At 54.0% G+C, this 24,503-nt stretch overlaps 1 protein-coding gene across 4 annotated transcripts in view; it reads left to right on the top strand.

Annotated features, from left to right (window-relative positions):
* AGBL5 (AGBL carboxypeptidase 5) overlaps window positions 1-24,503 on the top strand; it is a 45,423-nt gene that overhangs the window by 6,466 nt on the left and 14,454 nt on the right. For all 4 annotated transcript variants that reach the window (XM_048846084.2, XM_048846082.2, XM_048846081.2 and 1 more), the window contains exons 5-12: window positions 92-258; window positions 9,163-9,367; window positions 12,313-12,491; window positions 13,761-14,319; window positions 14,860-15,029; window positions 16,451-16,586; window positions 17,131-17,297; window positions 18,377-18,585. In XM_048846084.2, the coding sequence (XP_048702041.2) occupies window positions 92-258; window positions 9,163-9,367; window positions 12,313-12,491; window positions 13,761-14,319; window positions 14,860-15,029; window positions 16,451-16,586; window positions 17,131-17,297; window positions 18,377-18,585 (1,792 nt within the window). The remainder of the gene's footprint in view (window positions 1-91; window positions 259-9,162; window positions 9,368-12,312; window positions 12,492-13,760; window positions 14,320-14,859; window positions 15,030-16,450; window positions 16,587-17,130; window positions 17,298-18,376; window positions 18,586-24,503) is intronic.

Below are 24,503 nucleotides of genomic sequence, written 5' to 3'. Positions count from 1 at the left end.
CCCCAGGGGGATGACTGTGCAGACTCGTGGTTCTCTGCTCCTGGGAGCTATGCTAGCTGCTCAGCATCTGCTTTGTGTGTGTCTGTCCCAGATGATGGAGACCCAGTTTGTGCTGTCCTTTGTGCATCGCTTCCTGGAGTACCGTGGCGCCACCACCTACTTTGCCTTCTGTTACCCCTTCTCATACACGGAGTGCCAGGAGATGCTGGCACAGCTGGACAGCCGCTTTGAGGAGTGTAAATACATGTCACCCAGCAGGTGCGGACCCTCCTTGTTACCCCCTCTTTCTCTGCCTGTCTTCCCCCAGCCTTGATATTTTGTCTCTGTTCAAATGTACAGTGTCCTCCGCCCCTTTTGCAGTGGTTCTTGCCTGGGTGGGGAGTTGGGGTAATTGTGCCAGCTGCCCTCTTGTTAGCTGCCGTGGGCTCATGTCTCTCCTCTCCAGCTCAGAAATGAGCAGCCACAAACGTTTTCTCTGCACGGCTTGGTTCCCAAATGAGTGGTTCTTGGTGAGGGGGCAAGTGAGCAGAGGGTGCCCTTTTGGCTTTATTTTGGGTCTCCTCCTGGAACAGCATTCTCTATTATCCCAAGATCAGACCAGCTTCCATGCATTCCTGTGGGTGGGTCCTGAGTTGATCACTAATTTCCATAGCTCTCAGCCGTCTGGGACCCAAGTGTAGGGGACAGGCAGCGGGGGTTCTGTAGCATCCCTGGTTTCGCAGCCACGGTGTTGTTTCAGACTGAGGAGAAGAGGTGACTGATGCTGCCTTTTGAGAGGTGCTCTAGGAGACCTGGCTTGGCAAAGGCTTCATTCCTTTTTAGCTTCCTGGCTGCAGAACATCATCTCACACGGACCTTTTCCCTTCCCTCAGCAGCCCGATCACAGGGGAGGTCCGTACCTCCTGGGTCTGATCGTCAGCCCCAGGTATGGCTGCATGGCGCTCGCACCAAAGACTCTCCCCTGTTTCTAGGAATTGCTTTGCTCCCTTTCTCAGAAGCTAATTCTGATCTCTGCTGAGCTGTTCTGTGTTGCAGTCTCTCCCACCACCATTGCTTCCTGGCCCGGAGGCTCTTCCATACTGTGCTGTTACAATCCTAAATCATTTTCCTTAGGCAAGCAGAAAGTAATTCTTTATCTCAAGGCAAATCAAAGGCATTCACTCTGTGTACTTGTGGATTTCATTCCTCTGCTGATGGCTTCCCAGGGAGGTTTCAGGGAATAGAAGAGATCAGCTGGCTATGAAAAGGCAGTTGATGTTGGCACATGAAGCCTTTGGTCTCTGAGCACAAAGAGCGGCAGTTCCATGACTGCCCCTGGCCTGCCTTAGGCCCTGGTTTGACAGAGTGTGCAGGAGCTGGATCAGCAGGCGCAGAGAGCTCTCCTGTCGCTTTAGGAAGAGAGAGGAAACTGGACTATGAATCCAGCCACTTGCTCCGTGTTTACATACCCAGCCTGAGAGTTACGCTCACTGGGGCAAATTCATTCCATGCTGCTGAAGTCCATGGCGTTGCACTAGGGATGAATTTGGCCTCATAACACCAGTGTTCCCTGCTCTGCCAGGCCGATGAGTGGGAAATCCCGGTGTGATACTTGGTTGTGCTTCCTGCTGTTTCTTTCTCCCTCTCTGGGGCTGTGGGGGGTCTCCTTGGGAATCTGGAGCAGCCTTTTCCTTTTGGCTGAGCAAGTTTTCTCTCTCCTGATCCCAGACCAGACTTCTCTGCTGCTTTGGAAGAGTGACTGTCCTCTTGAAAGCTCAGGTCTTGGGGCAGTGCCCATGGCAGGACACCTGACTAGAAGGGCCAACAGCAACCTGTCTGCTCCTATCGCACTGGAGGGAACCAGTCTCAGCCTGCCCTGGGTGCTTTCAGAGAATGGTGAGCATTCCCTGAAGAGCCAGTGGTGGGCAGGCTTGTCGAATTCAGACATTCTGCGTATTTTCCTTGGATTCCTGACTTCATCTGTGTGTTGGGAATCTCTTGAATGGACGTGCTGGGGGTTGGGGGGGAGAACTCTGCACTCTCGGAGCAGTGTTTGTTGACCCTCTCTCCCTGTGCTCATGTCATATCTCCAGCCTCTGAAGCTGACATCCAGCCCTCCTGAGAGAGCCTGTCTGCAACTTTCAACACGTCTCCTCTTGGAGCGCGGCTTGCAAAGGGCCCTTTCAGGCAGTGTCAGCCAGCACCCACAGGGCAGAATGCTCCTGTGTCCTATGCTGATCCTTTGGCCTGAATTCCTTGAAGAACCTTGGGCTGAATTTAAGCCCTCTGATTGGACCCTTGCAATGAGGTGGACCATTTTGCTGTTACGGATTTGTTTTCTTTCATATGTGATCTATTGTCCTTGGCAACACGTGATCTGTCAGGCTGTTCACGGCATTGTCACGGTGACTGCCTTCATTTCTTTCCTGTCCTCACCCCCCTTCTGTTTTGAAGCTAGTGGGCTGGGTATCAGAGGCCTGATGCCCCCCGCCTGAAGGATCCTGGGGACATTAGACCACCACTCACAACACCCCCCCCCACCCCGGTCTTGTTATACAATGGATAGTGGCAAACCAGTAGCAGGGGGAAAACACCACTTTGATGCTTAGGTACCAGCTCTTCCTCCACATCCCTTGTGTTCTATTGCCTGGGATTTTTCATGTCATGGCTCTGTTTCAGATTGAGTCCTGCTGGAGGCCAGCAGCCAGAGCTGGCCCTAGGCATGTACACTGGTTGTATGCATGACTGCATGGTGGGCTTCCTGCCTTCTGCATGTGTTCTGGACTGATGGCTCCCTCCCCAGGGCTCTGCACTGCCCATCCGGATTTCCCTCTCCACACCTTCCTTTGAATTCAGTAGCTCAGTCTGTTTTGAATCATGCTTCCAGTTGTGTTCCACACTCACCTAGATCATCTAGACATCCAAAAGAGAGGCACCTGAGGATTGGCCCGGGGCAGCTTGATCCAGCTGCTGCCCTTCCCTTTGACTTGGTCTTTGGCCTCTTGGTGCATCCCTGCATTGGGGCAACAGCCAAGCAGAGACTTCACCTGACCTTTCCACTTCACTGCTCTCAGGCATTAGCAGAAGTTACAGCCTCCCCAGCAGAGGCCTCAAAATGAGCGCGACCGATGGAGGAGCACTGGGGCTGGGCCATCCATAGGGGTTGGCTAGGTGATGGGAGGGTCTCTGGGCTGCTCTCTCTAGAGTTCGGAGGGAAGAATCATAGAATATCAGGGTTGGAAGGGACCCCAGAAGGTCATCTAGTCCAACCCCCTGCTCGAAGCAGGACCAATTCCCAGTTAAATCATCCCAGCCAGGGCTTTGTCAAGCCTGATCTTAAAAACGTCTAAGAAAGGAGATTCCACCACCTCCCTAGGCAACGCATTCCAGTGTTTCACCACCCTCCTAGTGAAAAAGTTTTTCCTAATATCCAACCTAAACCTCCCCCACTGCAACTTGAGACCATTACTCCTTGTCCTGTCCTCTTCTACCACTGAGAATAGTCTAGAACCATCCTCTCTGGAACCACCTCTCAGGTAGTTGAAAGCAGCTATCAAATCCCCCCTCATTCTTCTCTTCTGCAGACTAAACAATCCCAGTTCCCTCAGCCTCTCCTCATAAGTCATGTGTTCCAGACCCCTAATCATTTTTGTTGCCCTTCGCTGGACTCTTTCCAATTTATCCACATCCTTCTTGTAGTGTGGGGCCCAAAACTGGACACAGTACTCCAGATGAGGCCTCACCAATGTCGAATAGAGGGGAACGATCACGTCCCTCGATCTGCTCGCTATGCCCCTACTTATACATCCCAAAATGCCATTGGCCTTCTTGGCAACAAGGGCACACTGCTGACTCATATCCAGCTTCTCGTCCACTGTCACCCCTAGGTCCTTTTCTGCAGAACTGCTGCCTAGCCATTCGGTCCCTAGTCTGTAGCTGTGCATTGGGTTCTTCCGTCCTAAGTGCAGGACCCTGCACTTATCCTTATTGAACCTCATCAGATTTCTTTTGGCCCAATCCTCCAATTTGTCTAGGTCCCTCTGTATCCTATCCCTCCCCTCCAGCGTATCTACCACTCCTCCCAGTTTAGTATCATCCGCAAATTTGCTGAGAGTGCAATCCACACCATCCTCCAGATCATTTATGAAGATATTAAACAAAACCAGCCCCAGGACCGACCCCTGGGGCACTCCACTTGACACTGGCTGCCAACTAGACATGGAGTCATTGATCACTACCCGTTGAGCCCGACAATCTAGCCAACTTTCTACCCACCTTATAGTGCATTCATTCAGCCCATACTTCTTTAACTTGCTGACAAGAATACTGTGGGAGACGGTGTCAAAAGCTTTGCTAAAGTCAAGAAACAATACATCCACTGCTTTCCCTTCATCCACAGAACCAGTAATCTCATCATAGAAGGCGATTAGATTAGTCAGGCATGACCTTCCCTTGGTGAATCCATGCTGACTGTTCCTGATCACTTTCCTCTCATGCAAGTGCTTCAGGATTGATTCTTTGAGGACCTGCTCCATGATTTTTCCGGGGACTGAGGTGAGGCTGACTGGCCTGTAGTTCCCAGGATCCTCCTTCTTCCCTTTTTTAAAGATTGGCACTACATTAGCCTTTTTCTTAGAATCCTTCAGGTCAGCTGGTGCCTCGATGCTCCTTGGGGGAGGAGAGGGTCACGGAGGATGGGAGTATTGCTGAGATCAAAAAGCTCAGGGAAAGAATAAGTCTATGCTGTGAAATGGAATTGTGGGTGGGGAAGGACAGGGGGATGATAGACCAGATGAGGAAGAGAGTGTTGGTGAGACGGAAGGCTAAACCAGAGACATAAACTGATGTTTACAGAAGTGTTAAACATTCTAGGGCAGTTAGCGGGCAGGGGCTGAGGGAGAGATATGGCCAGGCACACAGAGTGAGAAAGGGCTCAACAGAAAGAGCCTGAAGCCAGGGAGATGTCGTAACATTGTCAGTGATGGAGAACCTAACACGACCCTTGGAAAGACGTTCCAGTGGTGAATGACTCTCTCTGTTAATAATTTACACATTATTTCCAGTCTGAGTTTGTCTAGAGTTTCCAGTCTGAGTTTGTTTTAATGTCCAGCCCTTGGATGGTGTTAGACCTTTCTCTGGTAAATTTCAGAGCCCTCATTCTCAAAGATTTGTACCCCCTGTAGGTACTTACAGACTGGGATCAAGTCACCCCTTCACCTTCTCTATGTTAGACTCAATAAACTCAGTCTATTGAGTCTATGGCTATAAGGCGGGTTTTCTAATGATAGAATCATTCTTGTGGCTCTTCTCTGCACACTCCACAATTCAAGAAGGATGTCGTTAAATTGGAGACACCAGAATTGGACACAGGCTTCCAGCAGAGGTTGCACCAGAGCCAAGTACTGAGGTAAAATAACCTCTCGACTCCTACTCAAGTCCCTTCTTTATGTATCTCAGGATAGCATTCGCTCTTTTAGCGACGGCTTTGCACTGAGAGCTCGTCTTCAGCTGATTATCCATCACAACCCCCATAATCCTTTTCAGAGTCTCTGCTGCCAGAATAAAGTCCCCCAGCCTGTAAGAATGCCTGACGTTCCTTGTTTCTAGATGTACACATGCATTTTAATACAGCCAAATGTAAATATTGTTTGCTTGCACACTGCTTCCCACGTGATGCAGATTGCTCTGATTCAGTGACCTCTCCTCTTCACTGTTTACCATTCCCCCAATTTTTGTGTCATCGGCAAACTTTATAAATGATTATTTTGTTTTTTTTCTAGGTCATTGATAAAAATGTTAAATAGCATAGGGCCAAGAACTGATCCCTTTGGGAACCCATTGGAAACTCCCGCTCAATGATGATTCTCTGCTTACAGATACATTTTGAGACTTACCAGTTAGCCAATTTTTAATCCATTTACTGTGGGCCAGGTTAATTTTATATTCTAGTTTTTTAATGTCACGTGGTACCAAGTCAAACGCCTTAGAGAAGTCTGCGAGGTCATCACTATTACCTTTATCAGCCAAACCTGTGATCTCGTCGGAGAAAGAGAGCAGGTTCTTTGGTAAGGATCTGTTTTTCATAAACCCATGAATTATATTCTCCTCCTTTAATTCTTTATTAATGAGCCCCATACCAGCCGCTCCATGATGTTGCCCAGGATCTATGTCCAATGACAGGCCTATAGTTACCAGGGTCATCCCATTCTCACAAGTTGACTGCTCAGCTCTGCTCGCAGCTCTCACTGTCAGCTGAATTGTAACAGGTTCGTGATCTTCCCTCCGCTCTCCCCACTCTTGTAACTGCATCCTTTACTCTCTCAGGGAAAGAGTTTAAGGTAAGAAGAGACCATTGGATATTTATTCTGACCTGCTGTGTATCACAAGCTGTTAAACATCACCAGTTACCCTTAAAATGAGCTTGTGTTTGGCTCAGGCATTTTCCAGAAAGCCATCAGGAGACTTCCCTCAGCAGCTTGTTCCCAGGGTTAATCACCAGGGATCAAGGCTTGGCGATCGATGCATTGGCCATTGATTTAGCAGGTCTAGTGTAGACCCGCTAAATTGACCGCAGATCACTTTCCTTTCAACTTCTGTACTCCATCTGAATAAGAAGCGCGGTGAGTCGATCCAAGTACGTTGACTTCAGCTACGTTATTCACAGAGCTGCAGTTATGTAACTTAGATCGATTCTCCCCCGTCCCCAAGTGTAGACAAGGCTTCAGTGTTAAAAATGTGTTTTCTAATTTGAATTTGTCTTCCAGCTGGTGGTTCGTGTTTATGCCTTTCCCCACTAAATTCCAGAGCCCTTTGGTACATAGGATTTTCTTCCAGGAAGGTACTTACATGCTGTAATCAAGGCACCTCTCAGTTGTCGTTTTGACAATGTTAGCAGATGGAGCTCGTCAGGTCTCTCACTGTACGGCATTTTCTTTGGCTCTTGAATCATTTTTCTATACCCTCTGCAATTTTTCAATATTTTCTTAAAATGTGGACTCCAGATCTGGACACCATGTTCCACTGTCTGTCTCCCCAGTGCCATATAAGGAGGGAAGATTACCTCCCTGCTCCTACTCACTAATCAGCCAGCACCACCATCCTCTGTGATGTGGGCATCATCTGTGATTCCTCTGTCTCTGAACCTGCACATCCAGGCCAGGTCTTGTTGGCGCTTTCTGTACAGCGTTCCAAGATGCAGCCTTTCATCACCCCCTGATTCCCTCATACAGGTGTCAGGGAGCTACAGGGTCCGTGCTACACCCCAACTTTGGCATGGTCTCTGGGAGGAATCCCTACAGTATGCCAGACCCCCAGGGGTCCCACTCTTCCTCCAGGGTGAGCCACAAGGCTTCCCCCCATCCTGAGACTGGGTCTCTGAGCCTGCAGACCCCCTGCTTCACATTGTGAGCCCAGTTTAGGGAGTCCCACTGAGCCAGACCCTGGGGGAGAAGTGTCCTCTCTTCAGGAATTAACGCCCCTCACCCAGTGTCTGCGGGGACACTCACCCAGCGCTGTGAAACCAGGCGGGTTTATTATTCACCTGGCACATGGCCCAGGCAGTCCCTTGGGTGGTCCAGAGAACTGACGGTTACAGCCCAGCCTGGGCAGTCAGCACCCAGCCCAGCTGTGGCGACCCCCTTGAGTCAAGCTTTGTCTATCTCGGTGTCTGATCTCCTTGGTCAGACTCCAAGTGAGAGCCCTGCCCCTGTCTCCTTCTAGCCCCCAGTTCTTATCCTCACACCTCCTCAGTCCATTGCTCTCGAGCTGGGAACAGTTGCTGAACCTCGCTGCAGAGAGATGAGGAAATCCATTTGCCTCTGGGGCAAGGGTTGCCAGATGTAAATGTCCTGGGGACTGGATCTGCTGTTGTCTTCTCGGATTCTCCGTGGATAGGGGTCTGCCTCAGCCAGTCCTTTTCCAGTGTCCCATCCCGGCTCAGACCACTGGGTGCCATTCACACTTATGTCTCAGCCTCCCTGAGAGCAAACAGTCCCTTTCCCCTCACTGGGTAACATTGCTACTTGTAGGGGAAACTGAGGCACTCACAGGCTTCATAAAAATATTTCAAAAATATCCACTTTGTCCCCATAGGCCATTCCTCGTCTGCCCTGTTTGGTTATTGCTGCCTCTTCTCTGGCCTCCTGGGTGCCTCTTGGATCTGTCCATGTTGCTGTGAGCTCATCTTCCTGGCCATCGCTCTGGCCATGTCAGCCCCTGGGGAGCCCTGCACTGCCGCCTCTGAACCTGGTGCAAACTGCTTGTTGCTCCTTGCACAACTCTGCTCCTTCCTTGTGCCTGCTCTTGTCTCACTAGGGCACCCCTCCTCCTGCAAGCAGCGCCAGCCATTATTACCCATCCACCTGCCCCTCCCATAGGCAATGCCCTCCTTGAACTGATCTGTAAAGAGGCAACTGGGTCCTGCCTTAACACCCTCCCCAAGATGCACCTGTGGCAATCTGTGAGCTGAACTGGTAGGGGGCTGGCAGGGACCAGTGAGTCCAGTGCTTCCTGTTGACACAACCCACTACTCTCAAACCTGCAACACATGCCCATGGCCCCATCATCCTGAGTGCCTGCCTCCCTCGCCCACTCCCTCCACCTGCAAGTTACACCAGCTGGGGTGTCTGCTCTGCCGTGGGGTGAGGGCAGTGTCTCCGTACATGTTTGTGCTTCACCCATGGTGGTCTTGAGTGGGCCTGTGAGTGTTGCTGGAGTGGAAATAATAAAGAAGTGGTACATAGGACTAGGTTCCAGATTCCAGGCAAGACTCGGAACTAGATGAGAGCAGGGTGGCTTAGGGCTTCCTGCACTTAGACTGGATAGCCAATCCAGCTGGAGACCTCACCCAAAGGCCCCAGAACCGTTCTGGGGGATGGGAGCAGAGCAGGCACTGAGGGAAGCCAGGAGAAGGTAACTGTTGTGTGGGACTTCCTCCTAAAGGAAATGCAGAATGGAGCCTGCAGAGGGGAGGCTATTGGCAGGAGACCCGCTGCTTGGATTGGTGGCCACCTTCCAAACTCAGGTGGGACTCTGATAGTCCTCGTTGGTGGGGCCTGTCCCCTGGCTGGAAAGGTGGGCATCCCTCCCTAGTGCTGAGGCCTGGGATTCGCTTTTCTAGGAGTGCCCAGCTGGTATGTGGGGGGAGCTGCCTTTCCTTCCTGAACTGTCACAACTGCTCTTCAGGGCCTTTCTGCATCTCCCCCCCGGCAGTCCCCTCGACGCCATCTATTACCATCGAGAGCTGCTGTGCCGCTCCCTGGACAATCTGCGGGTGGACTTGATTACTGTCACCTCGTGCCACGGTATGAGGGAGGAACACGAGCCTAGGCTGGACAACCTGTTCCCTGACGAAGCCACTCCTCGGCCGCATTGCTTTGCAGGGAAGAGGGTGAGTCACTGGCTGCCTCTGGGTGGGGATGGGGACTGGACTGCCTGGGACCAACAGCCTGCCAGCAGACTGGCTGTTCTGCTTGCTGGCATGACTGCCCCTGGCAGTTCCTTGAATCCAAGCACAGAGGATGCAGGGGACAGCCTTGTCCTCATGGTGGGAGGCATCCCTGAGGGGAGGACCTATTAACGGGGATACCCTATAACCCAGTAAAGAGGAGAAGATAGAAGTTGATAAAGTACAGGTAGGATCTGAAGAGAAACCATCAAATGAAAGAGAGTCCCATTAATGACATCAAATGAGGGCAGACAACTAAATAGTGACAAATGTTGTAAGTGCTTGTATACAAATGCTAGAAGTCTAAATACCAAGATGCGTGACCTCGAGTGCCAGATATTCAATGCTGATAGGCATCTCAGAAATGTGGTGGAACGCTAATCAATGAGACACAGTAATACCAGGGTACGAACTGTACAGAAATGGCAGAGTAGGTCGCGCTGGTACGGGAGTGGCACTATATGGGAAAGAAAGCGTAGAGTCACATATAGTGAAAATTTTAAATGAATCTCCATGAATAGAAATTCCAAGTTTAAATAACAGGAATATAGCAGGAGGGGTGTATTACCGACCACCTGACCAGGATGGTGATAGTGACTGTGAAAGGCTCAGGGAGACTAGAGAGGCTATAAAATTGGAAAACTCCATAATAAAGGGGGATTCCAACTATCCCCATACTGATTCACCTCAGGATGGGATGCAGAGAGAACCTTTCTAGACACCATTAATAGCTGCTTCATGGTGCAGCTAGTCCGGGAACCCACAAGGGGAGAGGAAATTCTTGATTTAGTCCTAAGTGGCTCACAGGGTCTGGTCCAAGAGGTGAATACAGCTGAATTGCTCAGTAATAGTGACCATAATGTAATTAAATTTAATACCCTTGCAGGGGAGGGGTAATACTAAGCAATCCATCACAGTCACATTTAACTTCAAAAAGAGGAACTACACAGAAAGGAGGACATGAGTTAAACGGAAATTGAAAGGAATAGTCACAAGAGTGAAATGCCTGCAAGCTGCATGGAAATGCTTTAAAAACACCATAAGAAAGTATACACTTAATTTGAGCCCCCAAATAAAAAAAACTGAGAACCAAAAAAACAATGAGGTGGCAAAATTTGCAGATGATACAAAACTACTCAAGATAGTTAAGTCCAAAGCAGACTGCGAAGAGCTACAAAAGGATCTCACAAAAGTGGGTGACTGGGCAACAAAATGGTTGATGAAATTCAGTGTTGATTAATGCACATTGGAAAACATAATCCCAACTATACATATAGAACGATGGGGTCTAAATTTGCTGTTACCACTCAAGAAAGAGATCTTGGAGTCACTGCGGATAGTTCTCTGAAAACATCCACTCAATGTGCAGCGGCAGTCAAAAAGCAAACAGAATGCTGGGAATAATTAAGAAAGGGATAGATAATAGGACAGAAAAGATCATGTTGCCCCTATATAAATCCCTGATATGCCCACATCTTGAATACTGCTTGCAGATGTCATCGCCCCGTCTCAAAAAAAGATATATTGGACTTGGAAAAGGTTCAGAAAAGGGCAACAAAAATGATTAGGGGTATGGAATGGCTGCTGTATGAGGAGAGATTAATAAGACTGAGACTTTTCAGCTTGGAAAAGAGATGAGTAAGGGGGGATATGATAAAGATTTATAAAATCATGTCTGGTGTACAGAAAGTAAACAAGAACTAGGGGTCACCAAATGAAATTAATAGGCAGCAGGTTTAAAACAAAGAAGTATTTTTTCATACAATGCGCAGTCAGTCTGCGGAACTCTTTGCTAGGGGACATTGTGAAGGCCAAGACTATAACAGGGTTCAAAAAAAGAACTAGATAAGTTCATGGAGGATAGGTCGATCAATGGCTATTAGCTAGGATGGGCAGGGATGGTGTCCCTAGCCTCTGTTTGCCAGAAGCTGGGAATGGGCGATGGGATGAATCACTTGATGATTCCCTGTTCTGTTCATTCCCTCTGGGGCACCCGGCACTGGGTACTGTTGTGCTAGATGGATCTTTGGTCTGACCCAGCATGGTCTTGTATGTTAAAATGCCACTGTGTCTAAACAACAGAGTAAGAGAGGTGGTTAGAAACAAAAAGGCATCCGTTAAGAACTGGAAGTCAGATCATACTGAGAAAATAGAAAGGAGCATAAACTCTGAGTCAAGTGTAAAAGAATAATCAGGCAGGCCCAAAAAGAATTTGAAGAGTAACTAGCAAAAGACACAAAAACTAACAGCAAAACCAGTCAGTCAGTGCGGCCAGTGGACGATCATAGAATCATAGAATATCAGGGTTGGAAGGGACCTCAGGAGGTCATCTTGTCCAACCCCCTGCTCACAGCAGGACCAACCCCAACTAAATCATCCCAGCCAGGGCTTTGTCAAGCCAGGCCTTAAAAACTACTAAGGAAGGAGATTCCACCACCTCCCTAGGGAACCCAAGAGCACTCAAGGAAGACAAGGCCGTTGCAGAGAAACTAAACAAATTCTTTGCATTGACCTTCACTGCAGAGGGAGATTGCCCCACCTGAGCCATTTTCTTTTTAGGTGACAAATCTGAGGAATTGAGGAGTCCCAGACGGAGGTGGTGGAGGAGGTGGTTTTGGATTTAGGTAGTGGCTGGATGATATTTCCTAGTCGTTCCTGACACTCTGTTAGCTTTTCTGACTGCTAACATCCGTTGAAATGGAACCTGCTTGGAGTGTTCAGAGGCGGTGAGCTTGGGCTCGCAACCTGCACTGGTGGGCCAGGTTCCTGGGGTGGGATGTGGGGCGGAGCCCTGGGAAATGTGCAGTCCCTGGAGCTCCAGAGGGGCTAGGAGGTGTCACGCAAGGCTGGGAAGGAACAGTCGGTAGCTCTGAGTATCTCTCCCCTAGGTCTTCTTCCTGAGCAGCAGAGTTCACCCAGGGGAAACCCCCTCCAGCTTTGTCTTCAATGGCTTCCTGGAGTTCATCCTGCGGGAGGACGATCCCCGAGCCCAGATGCTGCGGCGCATGTTCGTCTTCAAGCTCATCCCCATGCTGAACCCAGATGGCGTGGTGCGAGGCCATTACCGGTGAGAGCTGCGCTGGCTGCAGATGCTGCCCCGGCCCTGCTGGGGTGGGTTTCTCTCTTGAATACCTCCCTGGAGGCAGAGGCTAGGCTCGCGTGGTGGCAGGAGCGTTGGCGGGCTGGCGGTAACGAACAGAGCTAGACGCCAGCTCTGGGGCAGCTGCTAACCAGCCTGGGTTGAGCTGTTGACAGGTTCTGTTTGCATCAGAACCTCCCAGTCAGGCAGAAGTTGAGTTGGGCTCTAAACTCTGCCAGTGACCTGCAGGTCAGGGCCAGCTCTAGTTTGGAGCCTGCTACGAATCTCCAGAGGGACAAAAATAGGTTTAAAGTCCATGATCCCACCCAGGTGTTTGGGAGCCTCGGTCACTTGCCAAACCATGTGCAGAGTTTAGAGTGAAGGGGCAAGAATCACGGGCCCGGTGTGGAGCTCTGGGTTTTCCTGCCCGAGTGGCTGACCTCCCTAGTGCCTGCCACTGCGTTAGGGGCAGACGTAGTGCTTGTGAACAGGGCTCCAGTCGGCGCCAGACACTGCTGTTTGACCCCAAGGTGCAGACTGTTCAGACCCTGTCGGTGGGAGGGCTGCAGCTCGCCGCCTTGTTGGCCTTGCAAGAGAGCAGGGCTGTGTCTGATGCACACATGGCGCTTGAGTTAGTTGGTAGCTGGGCTCTGAGCTGTGGTGTCACAACAGCAGCTCCTGCTGGCCACTGAAGGAGTTGCAGCCCCACTGTCTGTGAGCACAACCAGCCACTCATGAAGGGGAGACGCTCCAGAGTCTGGTAGCAGTGGGTTGTCTCTTGGCCAGGGGCCCCCTCGAGCCGGTACAGGTGAGTGGGGATGGGTGAATAGGCCAGGGTGTCTGTATCTGAGTATTAGGCCCCGCAGCATGGTCTGAACCCCTGCAGCTTCTCCTTGCAGTGACTTAAGCTGAAGGAGTGAGTCCTGCGGGGGGAGGGCCCGAAGGCCTTCTCCTTCAGTAACTCCCCCATCTCCCTGGATGGGGCAGCGCTGCCCCCTCTGCGTTGCCTCCGTGCCTGTGAAGGCCTGATGATGGCTCCGTCAGCCTCAGTGGAGCCTCCAGCGGCTTGCTGCATGCTGTGTCGGGGGGCAGAGGGTAGCCTTTGCTGGCCAACAGCAGGGTGGGGAGGGGGATCCATGGGAAGGCCGCTGGGCCCAGCCCCTGCCTTCGGCAGCATGCCCTGAGGCCAGCAGTGGCCAGTAGAGAGCATCCAGCTGGGGACAGGCAGGTTTCATGTCTCCCCTTTCCCTTCTGCAGAACCGATGCCCGGGGGGTGAACCTGAACCGCCAGTATCTGAGCCCTGATGCAGAGCTGCACCCTGCTGTGTACGGAGCCAAAGCTGTGCTCCTTTACCATCACGTCCACAGCCGGGGCGCACCCGGTGCTCCCGACTGGAGGGCACACGCCTCCCCACTCACCTCCAGCTCGCTAAACACAAAATCTTCCTACCATTCCATCCGCAACTGCACCCTGGCCCCGGAGGCTCCTCTGTCGGAGCTGGAGAAAGCCAACAACCTCCTCAACCACCCCAGCAGCCAGGACGCCAGCACCCATCTCACGCTTTCTCAGGACCCCCAGCCGCTGGAAGCACCCGCCGCCGAGCTGGGGAACAAGGACCAAGATATGTGGATCCTGCCTTCGGAGCCCACCGGGGAGCACTGTGAGAGGGAAGCCGAGAGACCCCCGTCAGTGGCCCCCCTGGAAGCCATCCTGCCCCAGGAGAGCGGGTTGGCATACTACGTGGATCTGCATGGGCACGCCTCCAAGCGCGGCTGCTTCATGTATGGCAACAGCTTCAGCGAGGAGAACGCCCAGGTGAGGGCATGAGAAGTTCAGCAGAGCAGTGGGGGGATTCTGCCACCCTGGCGCCTGTTGCCTCCCCCTGGGCTGGAAAAAGGGGGAGTCCTAGTCTTTAAACCCAGACACAAACTGAGTTCGGCATGGGGGTGAGGCAGGAGGGGGAGGATTTTGGGGCTTGGCACAAAGCTGACATAGATGCATGGGGGTTCCTGGGCTGCAGCAGGTTCAGGCTCAGGGGGCGGCCTGGCATGTGGGAGGCGTGTGTGGAGGCTGGGAGGGGGGGCTTGGTGTGTGGTGGCGTGTGCATGCTGGAGGGGGGCAGCTGCATGTGTGCAGGCTGGGCAGAAGCAGGAGAAGTGCATTCTGGCTGGGGTGGGGGGCTGGGCTGGCTGATGGAGAGGAGAAACGGGCAGTACAACTCAGGGCCTGAGAGCCTTGTAGTGAGCTGGAGTTCGTGGTGCTCCGGTCACTTGTCGCTTGCCTCAGGAGCCAGCAGTGTGCCCGCACTGCGTGGGCACTGCCTGACCTCTGTCAACTGCCTCTCTCAACCCGTAGGTGGAAAATATGCTGTTCCCCAAACTCATCTCCTTGAACTCAGCTCACTTTGACTTCATGGGATGTAACTTCTCGGAGAAGAACATGTATGCCAGAGACAAGCGGGACGGGCAGTCGAAAGAGGGCAGTGGGCGAGTGGCTATCTACAAGGCCTCGGGCATCATTCACAGGTCTGCGGGCCCCTCGCAGGAGCCCCTTCTGCTTGCTTGTGTAGTGTCAGCACTCCTGGTTTAGTGCAGCGGCTCCCCCCCATGCCCATCACCACGCGGCAGCTGCATGGACACTGGGCAGGAAGCCGAGTTGAAGCCAGTGCTGTGGCTGTAGAGGAAATGCTCCGTGGCCAACATATGGGGCCAGCCTGGGGTCTGTACAGGCTCCGCCAGAAAGGCATAAACTCCGTTGGATGCCCGACGTAGGCGAGAGCAAGGATTGGTGCCCTGCCATGCCCCCGCCCCTTGCCTGCCTGTGCATGCTGAGAGACCCACTTGGCCTCTGCAGCGACTCCGTGTGGGCGGGCCCAGCACAGAGGCTCAGTGTTAGTAGGAGCCAGCCAGGGGAATCCCAGCACTAGGGCTCCCCACCATATGGCTTCAGTGGCCATAGTGATGGCCAGGAGCTGAGATCTGGCTACTTGCTGTGATGAGCTCAGTCACCCCCACTGTAAGCCCAGGTGGGAGCGGGTGCTGTGTTGGGTGCTCTGCCCCCACCCTGTGGGCTGGCTGAGCTTCCCCTCTCCCTGTGGGTTGCTGGCATTGAAGTTCGCCTGTCTGTTTAGTTTGCTTCTGCAGGCCCTGAGCATTCGGAGCCGTTTGCTGCTAGACCTGCTGCTTTCGGGGAGGCTCGGGAGCCCCAAAAAAGGCTCTGGCTTTTCCTGCTGCAACTAGAGTGCAGTGATGGAGCGTACAGTGAGTTTCCCCCATCCTGGCTCCCTGTGTGCGCTTCCTGCGGGGAGTGCTCAGCAGAGCTGGAATGCTTGGAAACCAGTCCTGGTCTCGGCTTGGCTCCTCCTAGCGGGAACCACCTCCATTCTTTAGAGGAGGCTGTCTGGTTGCAGGAGGGAGTAGAGAGCTGGTCTGCACTGGGAAGCTGTGTGGACAGGATATCTGCTTTGTCACTGCCCAGCTGTGAACTTGGGCAAGTCCCATTGCCTCCCTGAGCATCTCTGTCTTGTGTAATTAGTCCAGAGGGGCTGTGTGTTTGTGCAGCAGCCAGGGCAATGGGGCTCTCGGAACGTCTGCTGCCTTCTCCTCACCCCCTCCCACTCCTCCCCGAGAGAAGGCCCCAGCCCCAGCGGTGCTGATGCAGGGGGTGGTGGCTCCCTCTCCGAAGATTGATGAGCTCAGTGCAGGGATTTGTAGCAAGAAGTGTTGGGAAAGGACTGCTCACCTCTGCAATGAGGATGGGGGTCCTGGCTGTCCTGCTGCCAGCTCAAGGGGATGCAGATGTGGGGTGCCCCTGCCTGGAGATGCTGAGAGGGGTGTCATGTCGTTTGCTCTGGGTGCATGTCTCTGGAGCATGGGAATAGTCATGGGGACAGTGCTGGTCCTCGTGGTGTGGATGAAGTGACATGGGTTTCCCTTGTGTTTCCTAGCTACACGCTGGAGTGCAACTATAACACCGGGCGCTCGGTGAACAGCATCCCTCTGGCCTGCCATGACAATGGGCGGGCAAGCCCTCCGCCCCCTCAGACCTTCCCCACAAAGTACACCGTGGAGCTGTATGAGCAGGTAACACAACAGGCGTGGTCGCTCGCGGAGCTGTGCGAGCGGGGAACCCGGCGGGCGCGGTGCTGAGCACCAAGTCTGTGAGCTGTAAACTCGTCCCAGGCTTGGGAGCAGCCCTGTTAAATCGCCATTGGGGGCCCAACTAGGCCAGTGTTTCTGCACCCTTCACCTTACTGGTTCCTTATTGTGAGTCAGAGTTTCGCAATTTCCTGCTGTTTGCTGTAAAGTCTTTGTAAAAGGCGTCGGCGTTGACAGTGCAGAGCCAGTAAAGGGGTGGGGGTGCCAGGGAGCTGCCAGGGTGCTTGACCTGGAAGGGTTAGTACGCGGGCCTGGCCTCGCTGCTGCCTTTGGGATGGCTGAGATTCGATCAGCAGCACTGTGAGCTGTGGACCAGGAGCCCCTGGGTGTGATTAGCCTGTCTGCCCTGTCTGCATGCTGCCCACTGAGAATGCAGGCCCGCGGGATTGGGACTCTGACCTCTCCCATGTGCTGCGTCGTGCCGTTGCCCAGCTGGGCTCTCCCCGCTGAGCGACTCTTGCCTCCGCAGGTTGGGAGGGCGGTGGCCATCGCAGCGCTGGACATGGCGGAGTGTAACCCCTGGTCCCGGCTCATCCTGTCTGAGCACAGCAGCCTCAGCAACCTGCGAGCCTGGATGCTGAAGCACGTGCGCAACCTGAAGGGCATAGCTGCGTTCTCCCGCAAGAAAGTCTCCAAGTAAGGCCCTGCCTGCCTCGCCCCTGGGCAGAGCGGGGAGGGGACCCGGGATCGGGCTTGCGGTTCTGCTGAGCATATCTGCACAGCTCTCCAGGGCCTGTGGAAGGCAGGTTCGTGATGCCGCATGGTTGGGACCCTGCTCCTCCTGCAGCCTTTGTGCTAATTCCAGCCTTGTGTCCATGGGGCAGCCAGACATGGCCAGCGCTAGAGACTGCTCAGGACTGGGCACCCCTCTGAGTTAGTGCTGACCTGGCAGAGAGAGGTGGGGCGACTCGAAGGAGTTAGTGCTGCCCCCGAGCAGTGTGGAGAGGGGCTGTGCTACTGGAGGTCCCATCTTTCAGACCCGAGCAGCCTTCTCCTGGGGCCTGAAGGTCCCAGGACCCTTCCCTCAGCATCCGAGCCAGGCTCCGGGGGAGTGACGACATTCGTTCCCTGCACCTTTCTTCACTGCCTTCCCAAACCGTGGTGGCCGGATCCCAGCAGCATTGCACCTCTGGATCCCACCCCTGTAAAACTCAGGCAGCAGCTGGGCTGGGATGTAGCACGCTGCCCCAGAGGGAGAGGGTCATGCAACCCTACCCGCCCAGATCACGGGGTGCCCTGCCCAGCTCATAGCACTAGAAATGTTGCACAGTGTTTCAGAAACAGGAAAGAAGAAGGGGCCACTGCCCCGAGGAGCTGGCAGGACCCTCAGATGTGCACAGCACCAATGGCATGGGTACTTGGAGCTCTGCGTTGCAGTAGGCTCGGGGCTTCAGAGGGGCCAGTGCTTGCTGTCCCTCCTGAAAACCCCTTTTTTAAAGAACCTCTGGAAAGGGAGCTGGCATTTGCCGAGAAGTACTCACAGGCCATATGGAGAAGAGGCCTGAAATCAGGCCGCCAGGAGACCATAGCGTTTCAGCAGGCAGCAGCCAGGCCGCGTGGCCCTTCTCATGCTGCCAGTCGTGGGAGACCATATTGAGCGTATGCTGCACCAAGCTAGTGCAACTAGGGGATGTGGGTGAGGGCTCAGGAGCCAGCTAGGAGGAAATGCTGGTCAGAGCCAAACTCTCACTGCTGTTTTTCCCCGTCCCTTCCAGCGGGCTGCCCGCCTTGAGCTCCGAGAACACTCTCTCCCGGGCCAGGAGCTACAGCCATGGCACAAGTGGGAGCAGCGGCAGCCAGCAGAACTCGCCCCAGATCAAAGCTGCACCCAGCTTCACCTTCAGCTGTAACAGGGCTGGTGGCCCCGCAGGCGGGAGTCAGAGCCCTCAGAAAGGCAGCCCAAGGGTCCTGGCACCAGTGAGAGGTAAGCTTGGCGGGGAGCCCCTCCTAGCTTTCATTCAGTACCTGTGGAGCTGCTGTGTCAGGCGGCGCCCCTGAAGGAAGGCCCTGCGCCCGCCTGTGCTTTGCGCGAAGTTAATAGAAGTGGTTTGCCGTGGAGCAGTAACTTCTCGTGAGGTGCTGCCTGCTGTGTCTTCAGCAGTGCTCTGGGCAGCCAAGCGCGGTACGGAGCCACGAGACTACGGAGTCCAGCTGCAATGCTCCCCGCCGGTTGAGCCCTGCCGCTTCCCCAGGCCACACCTCCACCTTCCATCAGCTCCCGTTTAGGAGCGTGGGCTGCCCTCTGGCTCCTGCCCTCCTCCCCTGCAGCTGGTGGCTGGACACAGCTAGGTCAGCAGCTGCTCCTGAAGACCTAGGGATCTGTGGCTGCTGCAGTGGTGGGCTAGCTACCCAGCTACATGGAGCTTTTCTGGGGCAGTTTGATATTGTCCAAATCCCACAGCCTGGCAAATCCTAGATCAGGACCCAAAGCCACGCAAAGGAGGCCACATTTTCACTGAATTGCTGTGATGGGAAACAGCTCGAGACTGCAGCTTCTAGAGAAGCTGGCAGGGGGAGTTCCAGCTCCGTTCCCTAGCCATTGCTGCGCTCACAAGCATTCCCAGGCCCGGGGGGTGCTCGGGCCATAACACAAGTGCCTTCTTCGCTCCCAGGCTAAGTGCTGAGAAGCAGTAGGAGTTGCAGTGTTCCCAGTGGTGCAGGCTGGATGGCAGAGTCACGATATGTAACCAGCGCCTGAGCCCCAGCGATAGCCCACGCAGCTGCTCAGACTGGTTTACTGACCCCACGCTAACCTCAGACCTGCCTGGCTTGGGGGATTCTGGCCACCGAGTACCTCTCTGGACCACATCTCGGTCCTATGGTGCCCTGACATGGAAACAAAGCACTCTCGGTGGTGACTACCCCTCCTAGCCAAAGCCCTAGCCGTGCACAGCACTTACTTCTCTGTCTTTGTCTCACCTGCTACACACACTTGAGATGGGTTTAGAGCCTCTGGCAGGCTGCTTGCCTGGCTACGGACTGGAGACCACTAGGAAACCCCAGTGGGGTGCAGCTGGCTGGCCGAGGACATTCAGGACACGATCAGCCCATATGCTGTAATTCCCCAGCCAGCTCCACTAGGTGGGCCTGCTGCTCTGGGCTGGTCCCAGTGGCTAGCAGCCAAGTGTGGAATCTCTGCCCTGAAGCATGTCCCAAAGCCTCAGGGTGTCTATGCTTGCCATGTACTGCTGGGGCTGCGGTGTTCTCAGGGGCCAGGCACTGTCTGTGGGATTCTACGGCTCGGGTAAAGGCTCGTGGTACCAGATGCTGTTCTCCCGGAAGAGATTGTTGAATTCCCGACTGGCTTGGCTTCCCCTGCACACTGCCTTCATTTCACATGTAGCTTCGCCTTGTGCATCTGCTTTCCAGCTTTCCTTGGCAGCCTCCATGGGAACCAATAAAAGGCTTGTGTCTCAGTGGGCATGTTGTAAGGTCTGTTTCTTCTGCTTTGCTGGTTTTGTCTGCCTCTGTTGGCAAAGCAGCCTGCTGGCCTGAGGTCGCATGGCTAGAGTGAAACCAGGTCTGGGGAGGGCTGGGAGCTGTCCTGGGACATCCCCGAGGCCAGATGAGAGAGAGAGGCTGGGGTTCGGGGGAGCCCGCTTTAGCGGTGAAGCTTAGGTAATATCCCAAGAATCCTTTCCCTGCTTATGCTGTGTGCACACCCTGGGCTTCAGCGTAGTGTGGGGCGGCTGGGTCACTTCCTGAGTGGCTCTCTCTGGCCATGGCAGTGCTGGCAGCTCATGGGAAGCCCTCCCAAGGTTGCCAGGGATGGCAGTGCTGGGAATGGGAGAGCAGACAGGGCTTGGTGCAGGTGTCGTCCCCCCAGGAGTGTGGACGCCGGAGGCTGTCCTCAGAGTGCTGGAGCAAGAGTGTGTGCTTCCCCGGAGCTTGCTGTGGAGGTGAGTGGGGCGATGAGACTCCTGACTTGCTAGTCTCTGCTCTAGAGCTGGGGCCTGAAGGGTCGACACGTCCCAGCCTGCAACCGTGGGGATGAGCGGAGCACCCAGTCTCCTTTGCAGGTTGGGACCTGAAAAATATAGGCCCCGTCTTTCCTACTCACCTTTCAAGCAAACCAGTCGTCCTCTCACTTCCGTAGTGCTCGTCCCCACCTGGCATCCGGAAGCAGGGTCAGTTTTGTGGTGGGCTGGTGAGAAGGGAAACATTCCAGGAGAAACTGGGAAAGGAGGGTGCTCCTGGTGGCTCGGTAACAATCGCCCCTCCCCCATGCTGTCGTGTTTCCGGGGCTCTGTGACCCTAGGCTCCCCTGGCTGTGCCCTGGAGACAGCAAACCCTGTCTGAAGGCTGGCTGCACTGAGCATACTGCTCTGAGCCCGGGAATTGGGGCGTCCTGTGCTGACTTGCGACTCTCCGCCTGCGTGTATTGGCCTCTTGGGGAGGTAACGCTCTGCTTTTGTGTTTGCCTGGCAGTAACATCTCTGCCTCCCGCGCTTACAGAGCCACCTGCAATGAGTGAGACGGGCAGGAGAGGGGGCCAGAGCAAGTAAAATGTGTGCGCTGCTTGGCGCAGGAGTTGGCCCGAGGCTTGATCCTCGAGTGCAGAGGAGCAGACTACGCTGACTGCAGTTCCGGCTCTCGACTTGACTTCAGCACCTTCTGCTCCTCGTGCTTCCCAGCCGTTGATGTGAAGGGAGGGAGGCTTAGCCCGGGGTAGAGACTGGGGAGCCGTGCCCAGCAGTGCTGGCTGCTCTGGTTCCTCAGTGCTGGCGATGCCAGGGCCCGCCTCTGCTGCCTCGCTGGCACTGAGCCACAGGGACTTGCCCCTACCAAGGCTACCAGAGCCAAGGAGGGACTTGCTCTGGGGACTTGGGCTAGTGGTTAGTGAGGAAGAGCCTGTTCCATGCTGTGAGCACACAGCTATTCCTCCCCTCCCTGTCCCTGATAGTGCTGGGCATGCTGGCAACGGGGCAGCTCTGCTGTACGGCCCTGCATGGGTAACAGCCAGGGGAGGCCGAGCTAGCCTGGGCAAGGGCTGTCCCCCCTTCTCCCTGGCTTGGTGCAGGCCTCCAGTGAGTCCCACACCAGTCAGGAGTGTCTGTCGCTCCCTCACCTGATTTCTCAGCCTGTGTGAAATTGGGGGGAGGGGTGTTAATTTTTAAACAACGTCCCGGAAGCCACATCATCCCCATGATTAGCACCCCCCACAGGCAGGGTCTGAGCTGCTCCCGCCACTAGACCTGGCTTTGGCAGGGCAGCATTGAGACATCGGGGATATGGATGCTTACCTTGCTGCTGTCCGGGCACTTGGGGCCAGGAGTCCAGCCCCAGGTTCTGTCTAGCACCTTTCAAGCTCCTGTGTCATGCAGTGCCATGCTGCACCATGCCGCTGCCCTCCCTTGCTCTGCTGTGGGCTCCTTCCTTCCTTTCACATCTGCGATGCCCTGTTGGTCTCCTCCTACAGGTGTCCCCACAGCCTATCACCTGCCTAGTACCTTTGCCTGGAACACCTTCTAAGGTGAATTGCTGAGCTACCACCTTTGCCTCCTGTAGATGGCTCCAAAGAGGGCCCCCTCGCCCTGCAGCATTGCCAACAGAAAGGATGTGTACGCTTACAATCAAAGCCAGCCCCATCTCAGAGGCCACAGAGTGGAACCACCTGATCCTGGCCGGACCCCCGGCCTTTCTCCATTCAGATGGCTCCTGGCCGCAGGATCCTGTGTTCTACAGAGCGTCTAGCACAACAAGAAAGCACCAAACAATTCACTGAGCTCAGAGGCCGTTCCCTCTGCCTGGAGACATCCCAGCATGTGGGCACCAATGCGTGGCAAACCCAGAAGTGATGGGCTCAGCCGGCTCACTGAGTTGCATCCATGGCAGCAACAGCTTTATACGCCACCCGAGAGCAGGCTGGGTGCTGCGTGGATACGCTCACATGTGGTCCCTGCCCCGAAGGGCTGGTAACTTCACTGGGCAGCATACAAAACCCTCAGATGGGGGATTGGGCACAAGAGCCCCTGGTTTCCAATGTGAATCTCTTTCCTTGGCTGCTTTGCCCGTGTATCTGTATTTACACCATGCAACGACTGTTCTTCGAGTAACGTCCCTAGGGTGCTCCGCATCAGGTGTGTGGGCGCCCCCGGGCGCCTTTGACCAGAGACTTTTGGCAGCAGTGCCCTTTCGGTCCACACCCGCACCGCAGCTAGCCTCATGCCTCATAGGATGGATGGGGCAGTGACGGAGGAACCGCCCTCAGCCGGAGACACAGCAGTTTAGGGGGCCCACTTTGTAGCTAGTTTTCCTTTCGGGAACAGCTCCTCATTTAGCTTTTCTTGTTTCAGGTTGTAGTTAGCACTTTTAAGTTGTACAAGTTAGAGCAGTTTTTAGTAACTTTTGCCGGGGGGGGCGGGAGGCTTCTTTTCCCCCCCCTACCCCATCAGGGGCCTTTCCTGCCTTTGAAGTAGTCTGTCTCCTCATGGTTAAATGCCCTGGATTTAAACTTTGCCTTACATGGTGGGATTCACTCTCTGTATCTGCTGCTTAGGAGACACTTGTGTCCCAGCTAAGTGTGAGATTTTTTTTTTTTTTTGAGAATTTTAGAGTAGGATTAGAAAAAACAGGAAGATTAAGTTTAGTCTTCTCATGATTGAGTACTGCCTTCTGCCTGCCTCATGCCTGGGCCCTGATCCCCTCCCTTCCCGCCCATATACAGTGGTCTTGCAAGGACAGCGCCTGTTGACCTCTGCAGCCCACTCACCCACCAGACCTTTGTGGGGGTTAGCACCATGACTTCCAGGAAGAGGAGCTCCAGATCCTGTCACAGAGAACTCGATGCCAAGAAGCCTAGGTTACCACAGAGACCTGCATTTCCAGAGACCTCACATCCCAAAAAGGGTACCACTGAGGTTCCAAGTTCTCCAGGTACAGAGATTTCAGGTACTTTTAAGTCCCATGGTACCCAGCATCATGCCCAGGCATGATCGTGGTGCAAGGGTTTCTAAGGACTCTGCATCCAAGAAATTGGTATTGAAGGCGGGTCCTGCTTCCACATTATCTGCAGTACCCAGGTTGACATGTCAAACTGATCAACTGGTGCCGTCAATGCCACCACTTCCCACTGCAGAGCTTCGCCAGGTTTCTGTGTAGATTCACTGGTACCGCATGCAAGTCAAGTTCTCCAGGGACTTGTGGGTTCATGTGAGACAAACCTCCTTCCTACTAACGGGTACACAGAGACTCTGTACCAGAACATTGTCTGTCACTGCTACTGCATCATTCTCTGGCACCACCTTGTTCCCAGGTACCCACTAGAAAGGACAGGCAACCTGCCTCAACACCAGCGCTTCTGCTCCTCCTATGGACTATGAGCAGGATTGCTCCTCGGACTCTGGTTTCCATGTGAGGTTCACTTAGTTCCCAGCCCAGAGCTACTTCTCCTGACATCTTTTCTGAGAGAGAAACTCCAAGACACTGGCAGCCTGCTGTCACTCCACATTCCTCGTGGTATGTTCAATCCTGGATGCCACTCTTTTTCCTTTTGGCCCCCCTCAGTTGCTATATTGGGATTCAGGGGGGTGCTTATTGGCAAGAATTCTCCAGAGTGGCCAGCTACCCTGGTGGTGACCACCAGAGGAGCAATCACCCACTCCTCCTGTCCCTCCACACCAGTCTCTCCACCTTCAGAGGAAGCTACACCAAAAACTAACCTCTCCTGCTTGCCCCTCATACACAGATTATTTTAAGCAGTTCCAGAAGCTTCTGAAAAGGATCTGTCTCCCTCCAAATGCCCTTGGAGGAGGTCCATGAGACCCACCATGAACTTTGAGACGTTCTCTTGAGTCCAATAGCTTTGCCTGTAAACAAGATTTCACTTGAACCTCCCAAAAC

The sequence above is a fragment of the Caretta caretta genome, chromosome 3 (genome assembly GCF_965140235.1).
Source record: "Caretta caretta isolate rCarCar2 chromosome 3, rCarCar1.hap1, whole genome shotgun sequence".
Taxonomy (NCBI): Eukaryota; Metazoa; Chordata; order Testudines; family Cheloniidae; genus Caretta; species Caretta caretta.
The sequence above is the reverse complement of the archived record's forward strand: the minus strand, read 5'-3'. Positions and strand labels throughout refer to the sequence as shown.